Raw genomic sequence first — 20,197 nt, forward strand, 5'->3', positions numbered from 1 at the left:
TCCTGGCTTATGATTAATCCCTAAACTGGCGGGGGGAGGAGAGGCAAGACACTGACGTCAGAGGACAGCCAGCTAGAAGCTGTGGTGTGCTACATTGTCGGTGGCTTCAGTAAACAGGACAGTGGGAGGTATCCATTCTAGTAGAGCGTCTGGCCACTAGAGTTGCTTGCCAAACACAATGTTTTGTTCAGAAGACCTCACCTGTGAGGTCATTCCTCCTCAGGCTCATCTGAACAAGACAATTCAGCCAGCACCCCATCTCCCCACCTCTCCCTTCTTCCCCCCTCCATTTCTCCTTTTAAAACTTGTTCTTGCACTCGGGAGGCAGAGCCAGGCGGATCTCTGTGAGTTCGAGGCCAGCCTGGACTACCAAGTGAGTTCCAGGAAAGGCGCAAAGCTACACAGAGAAACCCTGTCTCGAAAAACCAAAAAAAAAAAAAAAAAAACAAAAAACTTGTTCTTATGGGTTGATTTTTACCTTTTCTTTTTTTAAGATTTATTTATTATGTATACAGAAGAGGGTGCCAGATCTCAATCCAGATGGTTGTGAGCCACCATGTAGGTGCTGGGAATTGAACTCAGGACCTCTGGAAGAGCAGTCAGTGCTCTTAACCTCTGAGCCATCTCTCCAGCCCAGATTTTTACCTTTTTGCTGCATATGGAATGTTGTATCTTATTCAAAATGTTATTGTATATATTTAAATTATCCAGAAACATCACCATCAACTTTAGCACTGATTATGGAATAACTTCCCACTTTAGACAATTTGTCCTGGATTTTAAAATGAAATACATACTTTTGTTTCCCTTGTAAGTAGCATATAGAATATTAGGTCCCACTCTGGCATTTTCAGACATCATCTGTTTTTGTTGCTCTTCTTCCTTCACCCTAGCCCCTGCTCGCAGTACCCCGCCCCCCACCATATCGCCTTTTGCACTTCCGTGGTGTATTTGTTCTATTTCCTCAAAACGGTTTACCCCTTTTTTCAGAGCCACCCTCGCCTGTATCCCATTTTGGCTTCAAACTCCCTGTAAAGTTAAAGTTGACCTTGAACTTCGGGTCCTCCTGCCGCCGCCATCCAAATGCTGGGATGGCAGGTGTGTGCCACCGTGCTTGGTGTATACAGTGCTGGGGACTGAACCCAGAGCCTTGCGTGTTGCCCAGGCATCCAGTTGAGTTCTTCCCTAACCCCTCATAACCTCCCCCCTCCACGGTCCCCTTCCTGTTTACATGACCTACACTTATACCCACATATGTAAAGATTAAAAGTCAAGACTCTCCCTGGGAGAAAACGTACAGTACTCTAACTGGGTTACCTCCCTCAATAATTTCCAGGTGTCTCCATTTTCTGCAAGTTTCATAATTTCAGAAAATGCATCTTCTGTTACTACAGCAGCCACCGTTCACCCTGCCCTTCATCAGAGCCCTTAATCTGGGTTGGGGGCGGGGAGGCCGGGGTTGGTGCTGGGGAAGGATGGGCTCAGTGGTACGGCAAGACAGGTGTAAATTACCTTGGAGGTGCTCTAGCTGATGCCTCTGTCCAGAGGTGGCTCCCAGTGGGCCTGGGGGGACAGTTGTTAGGACCCTACCCTGAAGCCGGGGTCCCATCTTCAGGATGCGAATGCTTAGGGGTCGAAGGCAGTGGTTAGTCAGCCGGAGCTGGACGTGGACTCTGGTACGAATCTTAATGAGACTCTTCCCCATGGTGGCCCGGGAAGGCAGTTCCTTCTTCAAGGGAAACTACGCAGGCAGGGGAGGTATGGAGATGAAACAGCCAGCCAGCTAAGGACAAGGACTCTTCACCAGTTCATGCCATGGCAGCTCCCTCTAGCTGTGCCTTCCACCTGCATAAGAGTGCTGGCTCTGGGAGCCTCATGGTAGGCTGAGCTGCGAGCAGGGAGAAGCTCGGAGAGGAGAGGCCAGCCTTATCAGGGGACTGGATTCAGGCAGAAGTGCTTACATCCATAAAAAGCAATGCTTCCCAGCCCGCAGCGAGTTCTCTGAGGCCCCTGTCGGCCCAGGCTCTCAGGGAAAGGGAAACGGACTAACTAAAATTGTCCCCGAAAACAGGCTATGAAGTCACACGTAGGCTTTATCTAGGCCACATGGACTGGGAAATCACAGGAACTGAGGTAGAGGTGGCGCTGGGGCTGGGGCTGGGCTGTATCTGTCTGTCCCCCACCCCCCCCACAGCACACACAGCTAAGCTCCACATTCCGTCCCTCCATAGACAGAGTGGGTGAAGGAAACTGCCATTCCTGAGTGTTCTCTGAGGCCCAGGCCTCTGTTGATCTGGGCATCCTCCATAGTAGATATGAAGGCGAAACAAGCCACAGTCTTTTTTTTTTAAATGGTTTTTCAAGACAGGGTTTCTCTGTGTGTAGCCTTGGCTGTCCTGGAACTTGCTCTGTAAACCAGGCTGGCCTTGAACTCACAGAGATCCGCCTGCTTCTGCCTCCTGAGTGCTGGGATTACAGGTATGCACCACCACCCAGCTTCACAGTCTTTGTTTTTAAAATATCCCTGTTCGTGGGGATTTTGTGCTTCATTCAGCCTGTAATGTCATGTTAATGTGGTTTTGGAATTTCCCTCCTGTTTTAAGAGATAGCAAATGAAGTTTTTCTAGAAAAGCCATCGGGCTTCTGTGATGTGCCCTCTAGGGAAGGCCTTCTTGGGCGTATGAACTAACGTCACACAGCCAGCCATTCCTTGGAGTTCTGCTCTTTAAAGGCCCTGGTCACATCCCTTATGGCTCTTCCCTGCCTAGTCAGCTGCATTAGCAGATCCCTGCTCCATGCTTACAAAATGCCAGTGGGGAGGGGCTTCTCTCTAAAGTGCTCTACCTAGCTCACACTCATAATCCAAGCATTTGGGAGGCTGAGGCAGGAGGACTCCTGAAAGTCTGAGGCTAGCCTGGTCTACAAAGTGAAATTCTGTCACAAAACAAAAAGAAGCATTTCATGTACATTAGATTCCTTGCCATCCACAGAGCAGGCAGGGAGGTGCCTTGGTGGTGGCCGCCTCTCCTTGCTTCTCCTTGGAGCTCTGTATAAGTCTCAAGTGAATAGGTGAGATTCATGAGTCACATCCTAAAACCTAAATACAAACCAGAGACCCTCTCACAGAATGATGCTCATTCTTACCTGAGCAGTTTTGTTTTTGAGGTGAGGTCTTGCTATGTACTTCATGCTGGCTTTGAACTCAGGGTGATCCTCCTGCCTCAGCTTTCTGAATGCTGGGATTATAGGCATGTGCTTTCATGATCCTCTGACCTCTACCTGATCACATCAAGTTTCATGCTGGGGACTGAACACCCAGCTTGTATTCCCACCCTTTGTGTAGAACCTTCTCCCTGCCATTGGGCTCTTTCCCCCAAGAGTAAGCAAATGAGTCTCTTCTCAAGGTGGATTGAAGGGGAATCTTTCCCCTCCCCCAGTCTGGGGTATTTGAACATTTGGTCCCCAGTTGGTGATGTTAAGGTTTAGGAGGTGTGGCCTTGCTGGAGAAGTATGCCACTGGGGGTTGGGTTTCAAGATTATAAGCACTACCCATTCTCTCTGCTCTGTGTGTGTTTGAAGGCGGGAACTCCCAGTGTCCTGTTGTTGCGGCCATGCCTGCCTCTTGCTGTGCCTCCCTGCCATGACACACTATCCTTCTGGAACCAGAAGGCAAAATAAACTCCTTATGTATGTTGTTCAGGTCACGGTATTCTATCACAGCAACAGAAAGTAACTAATCCCGTCCCCAAAGAGGAACTTGGCGCATCTCCAGGAGCTCAGACTCACCTTCCATGATGGAGATGTGAACAGCTCTTCTTCGTGTTCTAGGGACGCTGCTCAGCCGTGGGCCATGGGTTATGGAGGGACAGCTGCGGCTAGGAACCATCCCTGCCCTGAGGATTGAACAGAAAGAGAACGGCTTCACCAGTGCACAGACAGATAGGGGTGTCCAGATATCTAACGAATGCTTTTGACCTTTGGCCCCTGAGTCTCAGACATTCTGCTTCAAACTCCTTTCCTTTCACTGGCTACTCAGCGTTTCTAGGGTGTGGCAACAAGTGTCATGGTCTTGGGGGGCAGGACTGTCAGGGAATAGAGTCCTGGGATGAGACATGCTCCTGACATGTGTCTGAAGCCGGTTCTGGCAGTTTTCTTGGTTTCCAATAGGCTGCATAGAAGAGGCTGTGTCGAGGATAGGTAATAATTTCCTGTTCCCAGAAGTACAGGCTGGTGGGCTAATCCTAGCCCTCTTGGCCAGTCTTTGTGAGTCTATTGCGCTTGATGGGGGCAGGCTTCTAGAAATGCACAGCTTACGGATACACATGCAGGGACTGGGAGGTTATTGGAGGTTTTCTGTAATGGAGTAATCACAGCACAGCTCAGTGTCACTGTCGCATCTTTCATGTCTGGGATCTATGTTCAGGCGGGGGAGGGCAGAGCAGAGCTGCCAAGTGAGATGCGCACCCCCCTCCCACCCCCACTCTGATATGCTGTGTGTCTGCAGTGGCTTGTCTTCCCTCGTGTTGTGAAGGGTTGCATGCCTGTTCCTGTGTCCAGTGGACACAGCTTCCTTCCCTCTTCTGCCCTCTGCCTCCTCTTTGGGGATCTGTTTGGGCCAGAAGTTTCACAGAGCTCGGCTTGCTAGGTTCTTTGAGATTTGGGGGTCTGAGCCGGAACTGGTTCAGGAGAAGTGCACAACAGCCTACCTGTGTATTTCTGGTGGCTCCCGTTTGATCTTGGCACTTGACTCCATTACTTCCTTTGCAACCCGGCCGCTGTTAAATGGTAAAATAAACAGCAAGAAAGGAGACTGATCAGGTGCTCTGACTTAGTCAAGAAATGGCATCTGCCCTACCCATCCCCCAAAGCTTCAGTCACTGCAAAAGGATTTCGTGGTGGGGCAGAGTTCTAGCATGCCATGACAGCTTAGCTTATCTCTTCATCATTAGAGTCTCTGGGGTTCCCCTCCCCCACTTTTTTGAAACATGGTCTATGTAGTCCTGGCTGTCCTGGAGCTCACCATCTTGACCAGGCTGGCCTTGAACTCAGAGATCCTCCTCCTCCTCCTCTGTCCCTGCTGGAATTAAAGGCATGGGCCACCAGCTCCATTCTTAATTAGGAAGTATTTCTCTTGTCTTATGAATCACCAGGAAAAAGCCCAAAACCCCCCAGAAAGGAGACACACACACAAAAAAAATTGTCATGGTTCTTATTGTGCTGCTGCTATTGTGATGGCTAACTCCTGAATTATGTTGCAATTGGAAAGGGCAAGTGTGTGGAAGAGAGGTCCCCCGTCATGAGCCTGAGCTCAGCTCACACTTTACCCTCCCAGGAGGCTCTGAGCCATTAGACATCCTAAGTTATGTTTTAAGTTTAAATTACTGTGCTTAAGAGATCTAGAAAACAAAAATGCCTCTAACCTGTAAGCCCCACTTGCCCAAGGACAGATAGCTTCCTGGAATGCTGTGGGCTGTTCATGTGAGATAACAACCACCCATGTATTTTCACCTCTGTAAACAAGCTTGGTTGCCCCAACTACACAGGATGTGCTTGATCACACATGGGCAAGGGGTATGTCATAGGCAGGAAGTATGTCAGGATGTGTGCTGACTTCGTTCTGATTGGACGAAGGCAGGAAATACATAGCCTAGTGGGTTTTAGTGTCATACTCTGGTAATCATGGGCATGGACCTGGTCAGTGTCTGTCATCCTGCCCAGTATTTAATAAAGCTTGCTTCAAATTTGGCTCAAAAGTTGTGGTAGTGGTCTTATTCTCGCCCAGTGGGATTAACACCATGAGGGAAGAAGAGACCCACAGACAGCTGGAGAAGAGGGTGAAAGACTCAGAGGAATTAGGAGGAAACCCAAGGCCCTGCTGAGAGCTCCAGGTTCTCTGTTCTCAAGGCTAAGGCACACGGAGACTGTCCTCTAAAGAAAGGTCTGGAAAGAGATCTAGAATGGCTACTTACTGTCACTATTTACCTGTATCGGAACCGGCTCCCTTTAAAGAATAAATTGCTGCTGGACACGGTGCGAACTTGGCTTGACTTCTCCAGCCTACGGCAAAGCAGAGTTCAGGGTGACACATGGCTCAAGCCACCTCATGGGCCGACGAAGATGGGCAGGTAGCTCCCTGCAAAGGCTACTCGAAACTTCCTTTCAGGTTCAGGAAACAGCCCTCGGTAGTCTGCCCTGGAGTGCTGCCCACTAGGAGGAACGCTTAGCAACTGCAGAGTGGCCACACATGGATTTAGAAACAAGTGCTTGTTCCCAGGAGACAGATCGAAAACAAAAGTATGAGGCAGCAGTTGCTTCCTTCTGTATGAGGTTTGACAGAGAGGATGGGGTTGCTTCTGAATCCCCAGAGCAATGGGAGCTTAGTGGGAGCCAGCCCCTGTATATGGGGGGGGGGGGTCAGGGAATCCCATTCCTTCTGGGCTGCTGCTAAGCCCCACCAGCAGGACGTTTGTCTCTCAAATTTGCTTCTCTCTAGGTTCATATAATTGACTAAACCTAGGCCTTTTCCTCACAGGTGAAAGGAAGATGGTAGCCAAAAAAAAAAAAAAAAAAACACCCCAAAACCCAAAAACCAACCAAACAAAAAACCCTGTCTCAAGCTTGCTAAAGTGTTTCCCTAGTGTCCCTTTGGAAGGAAGCCCGCTCAGGGTAGACTGCACAATGCCTGTTCACTTCACCCTGGTGCTAGTATCAAGTGCACAGTGAGTATTAGGACTGGGAATGCCTTCCCAAGACACAGCTCTGGGGCTGTGGCCCTGGCAACAGGCAGGAGATCAGTTCTGCTGGCTGGAGTCAGCTCACTGAGGAGGAGCACTGTCTGTCACTGAGGAGAGCACTTCTGATTCTCTCAAACTCCTTCTGGACAGTAGAGGGAGCATCTGGCTTGTCAGGGCATTTGGTGATAGCAAGGGTCACCTTAACTGGAGTCTATCACGGTCGCAATGTTGCAATACACTTTTTTTTTCTTTTACAAAGGGTCCCATGTAGCCCAGGCTATCCTGCAATGCACTTTGTAACTGAGGATCACCTTGAACTGATCCTTATGCCTCCAGCTCCTGAGAGCTGGGATAACAGGCATTAGTTACCATGCTCTGTTAATGCAATGCAGAGTGTGGAACCCAGCACCCCATGCTTGCAAGGCAAGCCCCCCCACAAATGAACTGCATCCCCAGCCCAGAACATCTATTAAAGCACACATCATAAATTTTGTTTTTAGGGGGCTGGAGAGATGGCTCAGAGGTTAAGAGCACTGGCTGCTCTTCCAGAGGTCCCGAGTTCAATTCCCATCACCCACAGGGTGAGCTCACAACCATCTATAATGAGATCTGGTGCCTTCTGGCATGCAGGCATACATGCAGGCAGAACTCTGTATACATAATAAATAAATAAATATTAAAAAAAAATGTTTTTAAACAAAACCAAGGGGTTTGGTGAACTGTTTTCTTGGTAACACCTCAGCCTCTCTCTGGTCCATTTCTTTGTGCACTGATGCTTTTGCAGCCCCTTCCTTACTCAGAGAGAACTGGATGCAGAGGCCTCTCAGACTCCTCCAAACTCCAGCAAGCAAAGTTACCTCTGGCTGGATCCTAGCTTCCCAGTAGCAAGCCCAGTGGCCACCACCTCCAGCTCTCCTCCAGCTCTGGGGACCCCATCTTTGATATCAACAGTCCCTATCACATGTCCAACTCACTTGTAGAAGGCTTGATTCTCAATCCCACATTTCCAGAGGTGCTTGCAGGCTTCTGGGGTTGGAGCAAAATATGTGAGAATAATTTTTTTTTCCTGTAAAAAATTCCATAGAGAAACAGCTGAGGTGGGTGGAAAAGTCCAGGACCCTGTGTCCTATGCTGCTGGGGGCCCTCAAGCAGCTGGCTAGCTAGAAGAGGGGTTCACATCAATGACCACCTCACACCTGGCAAACCTAACAGAGCCCTTGGTAAGACGCAGAATGTCCACAGGCATTCTCTGTGGGAACCCCATTCGACTGTTTTCTCGAGGTAGGCCTCTCTTGAGTGGATCCTCTGGGTGCCACCGGCATCTTTCAGGCCTTCCCACCCTTACACACCCTCACCTTGCCTTAGCCGAGGAGGCAGACGGACTCCCCTGTCCAGACTCCTTACTCTTGGCTCCAGAAATGAGGGGGCTGTTGCAGTGTCCCAGCCCTCCCTGGAGAGCAGGAAACCAGCACTCACCTCTTTCTGACTTACATATAAATAGAAAGTCTTCCCTTCAAATTTCAGCTTGGTCACCTCATTCCTAGAAGCACAAAGAGAGGACGTGTCACCGGGCTGTGGGCTGCTTGCTCACAGCTAAGTTGTAGATGCACAGCCCACCCGACTGGAAGAGGCTCCAGGCACAGACACAATCTTAGCCAAAATCAGAACTGAGAACAAGACAGTAGTAGCGCAGTGGCCTTGGAACAGTCATCGGGACAGTTCAACCCACAGTTTCCAGTCAATCACACTGTAATATTGGGGAGAGAGGATTTCGGGCTCATCAACAGTGGCTAGAAAAGGGGGGACATTTGCATGGAAAGTGAGTGCAGGGTGAGTGGGACCATTTCCGGATTTGATTCGTAACACGGGTGCATTGTCGGAAGGGACTGTCGAATATAAGGTGCCACAGGGAGCTGATGAGGCCCAAGTTGAAGGTAACAGCAAATAATGAAATACAATGCATCCAGGTTCTGAGGGAGCCGAGTCTTTCAGGCGACTGTGCCACTGGGTGGAAAATGCAGTTTAATGCAGACAAATGTCAAACAGTCTCAAGGGAGGGTGGGGCAACATACCAAGAAGAGGGAACAGATTACATGGAACAGTCATGCAGCGTACTGACCAGGAAAGGGGCTTAGGGGTTATTGTAGAAAAATCCTTGAAGCCACCAGCCCAGTGAATGGCTGCAGTAAGAGAGGCAAACAGGATGCTGGGGTACGTCACCCGTGGGACAGACACAAATCAGAAGAAGTGACATGGTTACTGTACATGGCGCAGCCTACACCTCACCGACACTCACTGCTTTCAGCCTTGGTCACAAAGTGGGAAAACTACCCCGGGGGACTTATTTGGATGTCCCTGAGAGCCACAAGACTGGGTCTCCCCTTCGGCCACTCCGGTGTGCCCAACTCAGGGCCCGACACCCCACTGGAGTTTTTATTTTGCTGCCTGAGCCACTAAGGAGTCTGATCATACACATCTGCCATCAGTAGGCTACTTCCTGTCACCTCTCGGGCGATTTCCTCAGCGTCCTAGGAAGTAGCAAAGACGCAGACGTAAGCAGGTACCTGATTTATGGCCACACAACAGCAGGGTGGGGGGATATGACTTGTTCTCACTGAGAAGTCACAGCTGGGTCAGGGTGACAGTTTACAACTTCCCACTCAGACTTGAACTGGTACAAGCCTCTTTGTATCATCTCTCTGTTGACTGACCAACCATCAATCTTACACTCAGGCAGAATACAATAAGCATACAGCCTCCGGCAAGTGTGATAAAGAGTGTGCTTTTGGCTTTTGTTTTTTTCCTTTGAGACAGGGTCTCAAAGTGTAGTCCTGGTTGTCCTAGAACTCTATGTAGACCAGCCTGGCCTTGACATGGCCTCCGATTCCTGAGAGCTGAGATTATAGGTATGTGCCATCACACCTGGCCTAGGAGTTTGTTTTGAACATGAGGTTGGGTTTACATCTATGATTCTGAAGTTGAGACAGATTTTCGGGGAGAGAGGTACATGGGAGAACGAAAAGTCGGGAGGTGGGGATCACTCAGGGACTTTGAGTGTCTAAGGAACACCAAATAACGCAGACATTCAGGCAGCAAAGGACCCACACAAGGGGAACTGTGGCCCAATCCTGTCCTCAGCCTTTTCTGAGAACCATTTTGTTGGCTGAGACATCAAACCGTCACATCATCACACAGAAAACAGTGAAAGGAGCCAACTGGAGGGAGCCCAAGATGCCCTGATACCAACTGCCTTGCGAATGGGACCCAGTGCCACATGTCTGAGGAGTAGTTTGAGGATTAGTTAATCATATTGCCATCCTCCACAAGAGCAATCTGGATTAGGAAGGTGTCTGGTGTCTGTATCAGTTGAGTAGGGCAGCAGGGGAAGAGATGCCTACAGCATCCTGAGAAGAAAATGCATGAGAAGCAACTCTACTCAGACCATACTTCACTCTTCCAGAGAAGGTAAAGGAAGCAAGAGAAGGACTAGGCTTCCCTAACCAAGGTTTCTTGGACCAAGGGAAGCCATGTAGCCAACCTGTTTGTCAGAAGAGCTAGCCAGCTTAGACGTAGCAGGCTGAGGCCCAAATATAGAACTGAGATCACAGTGGGCTCAAACAACGAATGTGCTCACTAGTCATACATTTGTCACCCTAGCTTTGGATTTTTAGATCTGTGTGTTTAATATGGAGTACCTGTACAAGTCAGGAATCCAGAAAGGGCCCATGATAGAGGGGAGTGGAAGAGGCCTTGGGGTGGGTAGTAGACTATGTATGATATGAAAGTGTATGTGGGGTTCTGGAAGTTAGAGTGGGGATTGGGGTGGGAGAGGGAGAGGGAGGAGGGGATGGGATAGGGTAACTAAAACTAAACATGTATGAAAAAACCTCATGGAATACCACTACTTGGTGAACAAATTTTAAAATATACTTTTTTTTTTGTTAAAGGAGTCTGAACAGAAGTACCTTGTATGGGTGAACAATCCTTTCCCTAAAGACGTGAGTTATTAAATGAAAATCTTAGTGCCAGTGTGGGGTATCTTCCTACTAGCTGTTAGTTAGGGAAGCCCCCAGAAGCCTCAGAACATCCCAGGCTGTTATTGTCATTGCTCTCGGTTGCCCACAATAACCACAATAATAATAATAGGTAAGGCCCTATTACTGAAGCTACAGCACACTTTAGGTGCGGAACAAAGAGAATTCAAGCTGCAGTTGACCTAGAAACTTCCTTCTGGGTAGCATTCATAGTGCCAAAAGGTGGAAGAGCTCCCAATGGACTTAGGCAGTGATGATAGGCCCTCCAGCTCCAATACTAACCTGCCAGGCAGGATGTGCCCACTGGTACCCAATAGTGGCATGCCTGTTAGGGCATAACCAACTGCTTTCTGATTAGATTTGAGGGCTGTTCCATAGGAATGCATGCCTGGTGCTGTGAACACAGTCAGAAGCCCATGGCTGATGAGGTCACAGGCTGCCTGGTGCTGTAAACAGTCAAAAGCCCATGGCTGTTGAGGTCACAGGCTGCCTGGTGCTGTAAACAGTCAAAAGCCCATGGCTGATGAGGTCACAGGCTGCCTGGTACTGTAAACACAGTCAGAAGCCCATGGCTGATGAGGTCACAGGCTCTGCTACTGTTGTTTTGCTGGACAAACATGCTGTTTCCTGACTGTTTATGTTTATATCTTTAGGGCAGTGTCAGTCTTGGTCAGTGAAGCTGCTTTTTTGCAGTAAGCAGTAGTTACTGCAGAGGTTCATAACTGGTCAGAGTGCAGAGGATCAGTGGCTGGGAGTGCTCAGCATTAAGTGCTCATCGGTATCCACCCCTGCAAGGCTCAGGGGACATAATGGAAGAAAGAAATGGGTATGTACGAACCGAGGATGGGAGGATGCTGTGAGATGACTGTACTCATGAGTGCACAGCACAAGACCCATACAAGATCAAACTGGCCAGTAGATGCTGTGAGATGATTGTACTCATGAGTGCACAGCACAAGACCCGTACAAGATCAAACTGGCCAGTAACTCCAGCTCAAACCAGGGAGGGGAACAGGAGAATCCAACACTAGCCGAGGACCCACGGCAACTGATGGCTGCTGTGTGTGGCGACTGGGTAGGTTGCACGTGCAGGTAGCACTAACTGGACTCTGGGTGATATTTAAAATGGGGGAGGGAGGCTGCTGGTGAGCTGGCTCAATAGATGATGCCAACCCTGATGACCTGAGTTCAGTTCCAGGGCCCACATGGTAGAAGGCGAGAACACACTCTGAAAAACTGTCCTTAGACATCACATGTGTGCTCTGGCATATGTCCCCACTATACAAAATAAACAAATGAAATAAAAAATTCATTAGCCAGGCAGTAGTGGTACATGCCTTTATTTCCTGTACTTGCGAGGCAGAGGCAGGCAGATCTCTGAGTTGGAGGCCAGCCTGGTCTACAGAGTGAGTTCTAGAATAGTCAGGGCCACAGAGAGAAACTCTGTCTCAAAAAAAAAAAAAAGACACAAAAAGGGTCAGGCATGGTGGTGCATACCTTTAATCCTAGCACTTGGGAGGCAGAAGCAGGCAGATCTCTTGAGTTTGAAGCCACCTTGGTCTACACAGTAAATTCTAGAACAGCCAAGGCCACGCAGAGAGAGATGCTGTCTCAAAAACAAACAAAAACAAAACAAAAAAAAACCAAAACAAAAAAACCAAACAAAAACAACAACAAAAAAGGACATGAAGGGGGAGGGACGTGTTACGGGAGGTCTTAGGTGAGTGGCAGAAGGAGTTGGGGTTGATATTATCAAGATACATTGTATACATGTACAAAATTGTAAAAGTGTCAAAGAATAAAAATATTTTTAAGGAAAAAATTTCAGGCTCTCAATTACACAGAGTATCTTGGTAAGACTGACAGATGTTTGTATGGATGAGGCAGCAAACAGGTCCCAAGATATGCAAATGTCAGTCAATGCACAGAAGCCTGTGCCTAGTCATACAGACCCCGAACAAAGCAAGGAGAGGAAGCAATGTGGGTAGCCGCAGCCAAGGCAGTGGCTACTGCATGCTGGGTGTGGCAGGGGAGAGGGAAGGAAAAAGGTGATTCTCAGAGGCTGAGGACACTTAGCTCTAAAGATGGAGATGCGTGAGATGGCAGCCTCTGAACTCTTGCAGCCCGAGTGCCCACAGACAGGCTGTTGAGGAGGATGTTTTGCATATTGTATGTGGCATTTGTTCCAGGGTAATTGTCTACGAACCCCTCCTTTGTTAGAAGAGTAAGCAAGGGCTTTGGGCCATCTACTGAAATGTTTCTGGATGGCCTTAACTATGCTGGCAGTGGTCTGAGCAAGTGACGAACCCAAAGACTTAGTTCACTCGGGAACTTCTCATCCCTTATGTTGGCTGCAGTTGCAGGCTACCCTAGAAGTCAACCTCCAATATCCTTTCTGTCTGGAGAGGCTGTTGGCTCTCAGGGACACTCTTTGGAAAGAACAGGATCCCTAGGAAGAGACCACTACCTTGGTCAGTTACCATTCTCAACTCAAGGCTTTGGAGAAGGCTGCGAACCATAACTGCCCGTCACAGACAAAGGACATGGGTACCACAGCCCCTCCCCAGTTAGTGATGCAGAAGGACCTGTTCTGGAGGTGAAGACAGATACTCACCACTTAATGAAGTGGACCCTCTTGTTTCCTTGAAGAACAACAAACCCAAAAGGAGTGAAGGCCAGAAACGCAGCATTTCCTGACACATCCTGTAACAGAGAAAGACTTCTCACTGGACCATAGAGGTGCATGTAGAGAGGAGAAAGGGTGGTGGGGAAAACCTTAGATCCCAGCACTCTGGAGGTGGAGGCAGGAGGATCAGAGGCTCAAGGTTATCTTCAGCTACATAGTGAGTTCAAGATCAGTCTAGGCTGCATGAGAACCTTGTCTCAAAAGCCACAGACAGACACCCAGGCTATTCATAGGAGAAGCAGGGCAACCTTTAGTAGATCCCAAAGGGTCACACAGGACATTTAACAGCACAAGGCCATGGCTTTAGTTCCAGCCTTGCTGCTTGCCAGATGGTCCCCAGAGCTCTCTGTGTCTGGACAGTGGATGTGGTGATGATACCAGCCTCAGCAGGCCAAAGACAATGTTAAGGGCTCGTGCATTGCTGGTGGGATTTTAAAATGGTATGGTCACTTTGGGAAATAGTTGGGAAGTTTTTCCAAACAGTTAAATAGAGAGTTACCACATAACCCAATCATCCCCCTTCTAGGTTATATGCCCAAGATAATTGGAGCATGTCTACAGGTATATGAATGTTAATAGTATAACTATTTATAGTAGCCAAACAATGTGAGCAATCCAGTCTGGCTTGAAGAGTAAAATGTTCATCAATTGATAGGCAAAAAAGCAAGTGGCAGATGGTGGTACACTGGATTATTATTTAGCAGTAGAGAGGAAGGAGGTACTCATGTATACAACACAACTGAACCTTCAAATACCATGTCAAGTGAAAGAAGCCAGTTACCAAAAACCATGTTGAATGGTTCTATTTATACATAATGTTTTCAACAGGTAAACCCACAGACACAGAAAGTGTGTTGGTTGCCAAGGGCTGGAGGGAGAGGAAGTGAGCCAGTGACTGACAGTGGATATGAAGTTTCCTTTGGGTAAGGGAAGGAGGTCACAAAAATATTCCAAAATCAGACGGAGGTGGTGACTGAATATACTAAAAACCACTGGACTGCACACTTAAAAGAATGAATTTTATAATAGGTGAAGTGTGTGTGTGTGAACTATTACTAATCGGGCCTGTAATCCTAGCTACTCCCAAGGTTGAGGCAAGGAAGATCCTAAATTAAACATCTGCCTAGGCTACAGAGTTAAATTCGAGGCCAGTCTGGGTAACTTAATTAGAAAAGAGGGTTGGGGTGTGATTCAGTGGTAGACTACTTGCCTAGCGTGCGCCAAGCCCTAGGTCCAATCCCGAGTACCGCCAAAACAAAACAAAACAAAACAAAACAAAACAAAACTCTGCCCACAGAGGCAGGTTATCATTGTCTCGGTACCTGTAATACCATGGGGTTCATACCTCAGGGAAGTTTAGATGAGACATTGAGAAGCAGCAATTGGCTGAGTGGAACCTCAGGCCACCAGTCTAAGTCTGTCAGCACCAGGCTTGGGATTTCGTTAGCGAGTGACATGAAGAGGTATCAGAAAGCCTGGGGCCTGGAGCCCTCGAGTGAAGGAGTTCTGGGGGGAAGCGGCTGACTAATGGACACCCCAGCTTCCTCTGGACCAAGACATTGGGTGAGGAACTGCTTTCAGGATAGACGAGTGAGGATGGAGATGGCTAGCAAACTTGACCATCAAGTGGTGGGGGAGTTCTGGTTCTTCTCACCTCGAGAGCTTGCCACCCTGGCAGAGATACTTAGTCTGACTAGCCTCTGAGGTAATGGGTCCTCTGCAGGGCCAGTGAGCCCGGCCTCAGGGGAAAATGCATTTGCCCTAAAGCTGCCTCGTGAAGTCAGGTTTGCAAGTGTGGGCATCTGGGCCCGGGTATAAACTGGTTTCCAAACCTTTTGGACTAATGTTATCACCATCCTTTCCTCAGGACAGGGGAGATCCAGACACTTAGCTGTAAGCACACAGTGTCATTTAACCCACGGGCATAGTGAATGGCTTTTAAAGAGACACGGGCCTTGTTCCTTCTGCAGTCACATGGCTCGGCTTCCTCCTGCCTGTCACCAGTGCTTGGAGGGGATTCATGAGTACCAGGCATGGCACACAAGCATGGTTCCTGCCAGGAGGCAGCAGGTCTAATTTGGCTAACTTGGCATAAATGGGTTCAAGGCAAGTGGCATCTGTGGGGAGAATGCCTGAGGGAGGTAGCTAATCTCAGATAGAGGGTGGGCATTGGGAAGCTTTCTGTCTCTGTGCAGGGTGGACCCAAGGACAAGAGATGCAAGGGTAGAGACCTTGTGGTGTTTGCACTGTGTAGAACAGGCTACAGGCAGGTTTAGCAGATACGGTGTAGGACAGTGATGTGGGTCAGGGGACAGCAGGCTATGGGGGGCAAGTACATGTTTACAGGGATGAGTGAAGGCATGAAGAGACAGAGGAAGAAAGGGTATCTCATCAAGCCTTCTGAGACACAGAAAAGACCTAGAAGGAAGAGCAGCCAGAGGGTTGGGAGGGTCAGGCCTGGGGAGGGAGAGTATGTAACAGAGAAGCAGTGAGGGGGTGGGGATGGCTGTGGGGGGGGCTCCGCTTCCTCCACCCTTGCTAGTACATCAGTAATTGGGCAGAAAGACCCCCACCACAGGCCTGGTAGGTCAGGTCTGGCCGCACTGCATGACATATCCTTTAATTTCTCCATATCTTGGCTAGGGCTGTTACCTCAGAAGTTCTGTGTGGCAGGTGGCCATGTACACTAGTGGCTATGTCAATATGAACACAGATGCTGAGGCTGTTGAAATCCTGGCAAAACCCTAACATTTGACTTTCTCTTATTCGATGCCGACAGTTAAGATTTCCTAGTTAGGAAGTGGGTGTGGGAAGCTAGACCAAAAAAGGAAGTCTTGGAGCGGGAAGAGCTGGATGGTCATGGGCTTGAAGTGAGCAGAAGGGAAGGGGCCGGAAGTGAGAGCCAGTGAATGACATTGCTCTGGCCACAGCAAAGGTTAGAGGTGGCTGCTGCCTGCCAGGCTGTATGATCTAGACACCCTCAGGTGGCCTCCCAGTGAGGCCAGGGGTGGAGCTGTGGGGAATGGCCTCTCTTGACAGGACTGGTTGATTTGGAACAGTGAGTGTTTTATTTAGGATTTATATCACTGTGATAAATCACCATGACCAAAAGCAACTTGAAGAGGAAATGGTTTGTTTCAGCTTACGACTCTCAGGTCATACTCCATCACTGAGGGAATTCATTACAGGAACTCAAGGCAGGAACTGAGGCAGAAACCACAGAGGAGTGCTGCTTACTGATTTGTTCCCCATGGCTTGCTCAGCTTGCTTTCTTATGCAACCTGGTACTACCCCCCAGCTCCAGTAGTATTACCCCCTCCCACATCAATCACTAATCAAGATAACACCCACTTGTCTACAGGCCAGTCTTTCTCTATTAAGATTCCTTTTTCCAGGTATGTTTAGGTTTGTTCAAGTCGTCAAAAACCAAGCAGCACAGGCAGTGAACTTGGAATAAATCCTGGTGAGAAGCAATTAATTACCAGATATGGTGGTGCACACCTTTGATCCCAGCACTTGGGAGGCAGAAGCAGGCAGATCTCTGTGAGTTCAAGGCTAGCCTGGTCTACAAAGTGAGTTCCAGGACAGATAGGACTACATAGAGAAACCCTGTCTAGAAGAAAAAAAAAAAGAGAAGGAGAGGGGTAGAGGGAGAGAGAGGAAGAGAAAGAGAAGGAGGGAGGGAGGAAGGAAGGGGGGGAGAGGGAGAGGGAGAGAGGGAGGGAGAGGGAGAGGGGGAGGGGGAGAGGGGGGGAGGGGGGGAGGGAGGGAGGGAGGGAGGGAGAGAGAGAGAGAGAGAGAAGCAATAATGGAACCTTGAACAATTCCCTCCCAGAATAGAGGGCAATTCTCCAAGGCTTCCAGACCCACAGAGGGAGAGGAGAGCCACAGCAAGACCCTAGCACTCAGCACTCACAGTACTGAGAGCAACCACAGTGTTGGCTACTTGTCTCTGTCACATGAGCTTCAGTAACCAGCACAGGGTGGCACGTGGAACTACAGTGAGAAATCCCATCCATACTGGTATGGACGTCTAAGCAGAAAGCCCTTCTCTGGAACATTCCAGTGTCTTCAGTCTAACATGTCCTTCTGGTATTGGCCTGTGTGGTGGTTTGAATAGGAATGACCCTCATAGGCTCAGAGATTTGAGTGCTTGGTCATCAAGTAGCGGCACTATTTGACAGGAATAGGAAGTGTGGCCTTGTTGGAAGTGTGTCACTGGGGGGTGGGCTTTGGGGTTTCAAAAAGCCCATTCCAAGCCTGTCTGTCTCCTGCTGCCTGCTGATCTGAAGACCTCTTGGCTGCTTCTCCAGCATCATGTCCGCCTATACGCCACTATGCTCCTCCTCATGATGACAGTGGACTAAACCTCTGAAACTGTAGGCAAGCCCCAAAGAAACGCTTTCTTTTGTAAGAGTCGCCTCGGTCCTGGTGCTTCTTCACGGCAGCAGAACAGGGACTGAGACGGCCTGTCCTCAGGGTTTGAATGCCAAGTGACACTATGCATGGCAGAGAAAGGAAGGAAGACAAGAGTGTCTGGTTATTTCCTCCACTTAGTAACTTCCAGCTTAGTAAGCAGGAATCTGCCTGTCCCCGGCCATCCCCAGGAATCAGGGTCCACAGGACCGAGCCTTTCCTGGATCTAGGAGGGGAAGGAAATGGATACTGATGGCTTTACAGTTCGTATGGCCACTCTATCTCCTGACAGAAAACCCCGTGGTTCTCTTCTGCTGCTGCGAGGTAAGAAAGTTTACACATTTTCATCCTTGTGGAAAAAAAAAATCTCCAGTCTTGCTTTAGATCCCTAGCTCCGCTTCTCGTTGTCTCTGTGATGGACTTCTCCAGACCCCAGCTGCGTCACTTGTGAGACTGGGATAGTGACACAGACCTGGAACACTACCAACTTGTTTCCTAGACCGTCCGACTTAGTGCTATGGCATGGTCAACAGTGCTCTTGGAGAGGAGACAAGCTTCTGTTCATTTCCTCCTCAGACCGAGTCTCATGTGGTCCAGGCTGGTCTTGAATCCATATGTAGCTGAGGGTGGCCTTGATCTTCTGCTCCTCCACCTCTGCTGCTGAGTGCTGGGATTACAGGCTTGCCTTTGTATTTATTTTTTTGAGAAGCTGTCTTGTTCTGTTGAACAAATCGCCCCCAAACTTGCCATCATCCTGCTTCAGGCCCCAGAGTAGCTGGGGATTATAGGCATCATCACCCATGCCTGGGTTTACATTAATTTTTATATGATTATTTCAGAAATCATTTAGGCTTGTGTCTTCTCTGTATGGGAACTGGTGGTAAGTTGTGCTTAGCTTTTTTTTGGTTTTTCGAGACAGGGTTTCTCTGTGTAGCTTTGGAGCCTGTCCTGGAACTCAGTCTGTAGCCCAGGCTGGGCTCGACCTCACAGAGATCCCCCTGCCTCTGCCTCCCGAGTGCTGGGATTAAAGGGGTGCGATACCACCGCCCGGCCGTGCTTAGCTTTTAAATTAAGTTTATCTCCGTAGAAGGAAGACTGCAGGCAGGGACTGTAGAAGCATGGCCTTGAGACCAGACAACACTGGCTTCTAGTCCCAGTGGTGTCCTCACCGGAACTTCCGACACATTAGTAAGAACTTCCTGATCCCTCTTACCCGTTTTAAAATCTGCACTCAAAGGCTTGGTGCTTTCGCTTTAATGTGAGGGTGAGGTTGGCTCTCAGCAACAACATAATGAAGATTAGCAGATAATCGAGCTGAGTACCTGACACATGCAGGCTCTCAGGAAGTGGTACCACCAGGCCTCAGGATAAAAAGGCTGGACATCCGTGATGGAGCTGCCCCTCCCCACCAAAGCCTTACCGGGCAGCCCCATCAGAACCCAAAGACCCAGGGTAAACCACCAGTCTCTCGGCTAGTCTGAACGGAACAAGATAGCAACTCCTGAGTTTGGAGAGGAATCAGGGAACAGACACCACAACAGGCCCTGCTCTCTTTCAGCAGCTGTAGCATTGGGCTTCTGGGACTCCTCCCAGGACCTGGGGGGGGGGCACAGTTGAGGACTGCCCCGTGCAAGTTTGAGGCTTGGGTGCTCTGGCTTCCCAGCCAGGGTCTGTAGGAGTTCCTCCTTCTGGTCCTAGGACCAGCCAAGGACACTCTGGCAGAAAGAAACCATCAGCATGCACAGGACCAATGTGAGCTTCCTAATCAGTCCAGGAGAACAGAGCCCAGCCGGAGCATTCTGCTCTCATTTAATTATCCAAACGATTCCTCTTCTGTCCTCCCTGGGGCTGCATGCCCCAGATTCCCTGGGCCCAGTAATTGCCTCCCTGTTAATAGAAATCATCAGTATTTATTACACCAAGTGTGCCAGCTTATTCCAGCTCTCCTTGTAGCAACATTAAGAGGAGTGCTTGGTAGCACATCACTCAAGTGAGGCTACTTAATGATAAGAGTGAAGACTCCTGAATTGATCTTTGCCTTGGAGGACTGAGGACACATGGCCAGGGCCTAATAAAAGGATCTGAGGGTCACGTGTGGCGTCTGCAGTAGGGCCCTGACATGACCCAGATGAGCAGGAGGCCCAGGTCTGAGAATGTGGGATAAAAGGCCAATGAGGTAGCTGCCCTTCCCCTTTCCCCAGAGTAAGTCTCTCAGGCATCGCTCCTTCCTATATGTATAAACAACAATGGAAATGATCTGAGTTCAAATTTTGGCTCTGCCTCTCAGGGCCTTGTGAACTTTGGCTTAATAGTACATCAGTTTTCTT

The 20,197-nt window shown here is 49.0% G+C and overlaps 1 protein-coding gene across 5 annotated transcripts in view; it reads right to left on the reverse strand.

The window, feature by feature from the left end:
* The window catches only part of Frmd5 (FERM domain containing 5), a 278,946-nt gene that overhangs the window by 4,072 nt on the left and 254,677 nt on the right, over window positions 1-20,197 (reverse strand). For all 5 annotated transcript variants that reach the window (XM_052722787.1, XM_052722788.1, XM_052722786.1 and 2 more), the window contains 6 exons: window positions 13,383-13,471; window positions 8,211-8,274; window positions 7,709-7,800; window positions 5,983-6,057; window positions 4,707-4,775; window positions 3,787-3,893 (listed from right to left, as the gene is read on the reverse strand). In XM_052722787.1, coding sequence (XP_052578747.1) covers window positions 3,787-3,893; window positions 4,707-4,775; window positions 5,983-6,057; window positions 7,709-7,800; window positions 8,211-8,274; window positions 13,383-13,471 — 496 coding nt within the window. The remainder of the gene's footprint in view (window positions 1-3,786; window positions 3,894-4,706; window positions 4,776-5,982; window positions 6,058-7,708; window positions 7,801-8,210; window positions 8,275-13,382; window positions 13,472-20,197) is intronic.

The sequence above is a fragment of the Peromyscus californicus genome, unplaced genomic scaffold (assembly GCF_007827085.1).
Source record: "Peromyscus californicus insignis strain IS unplaced genomic scaffold, ASM782708v3 Scaffold_7__1_contigs__length_154581171, whole genome shotgun sequence".
Taxonomy (NCBI): Eukaryota; Metazoa; Chordata; class Mammalia; order Rodentia; family Cricetidae; genus Peromyscus; species Peromyscus californicus.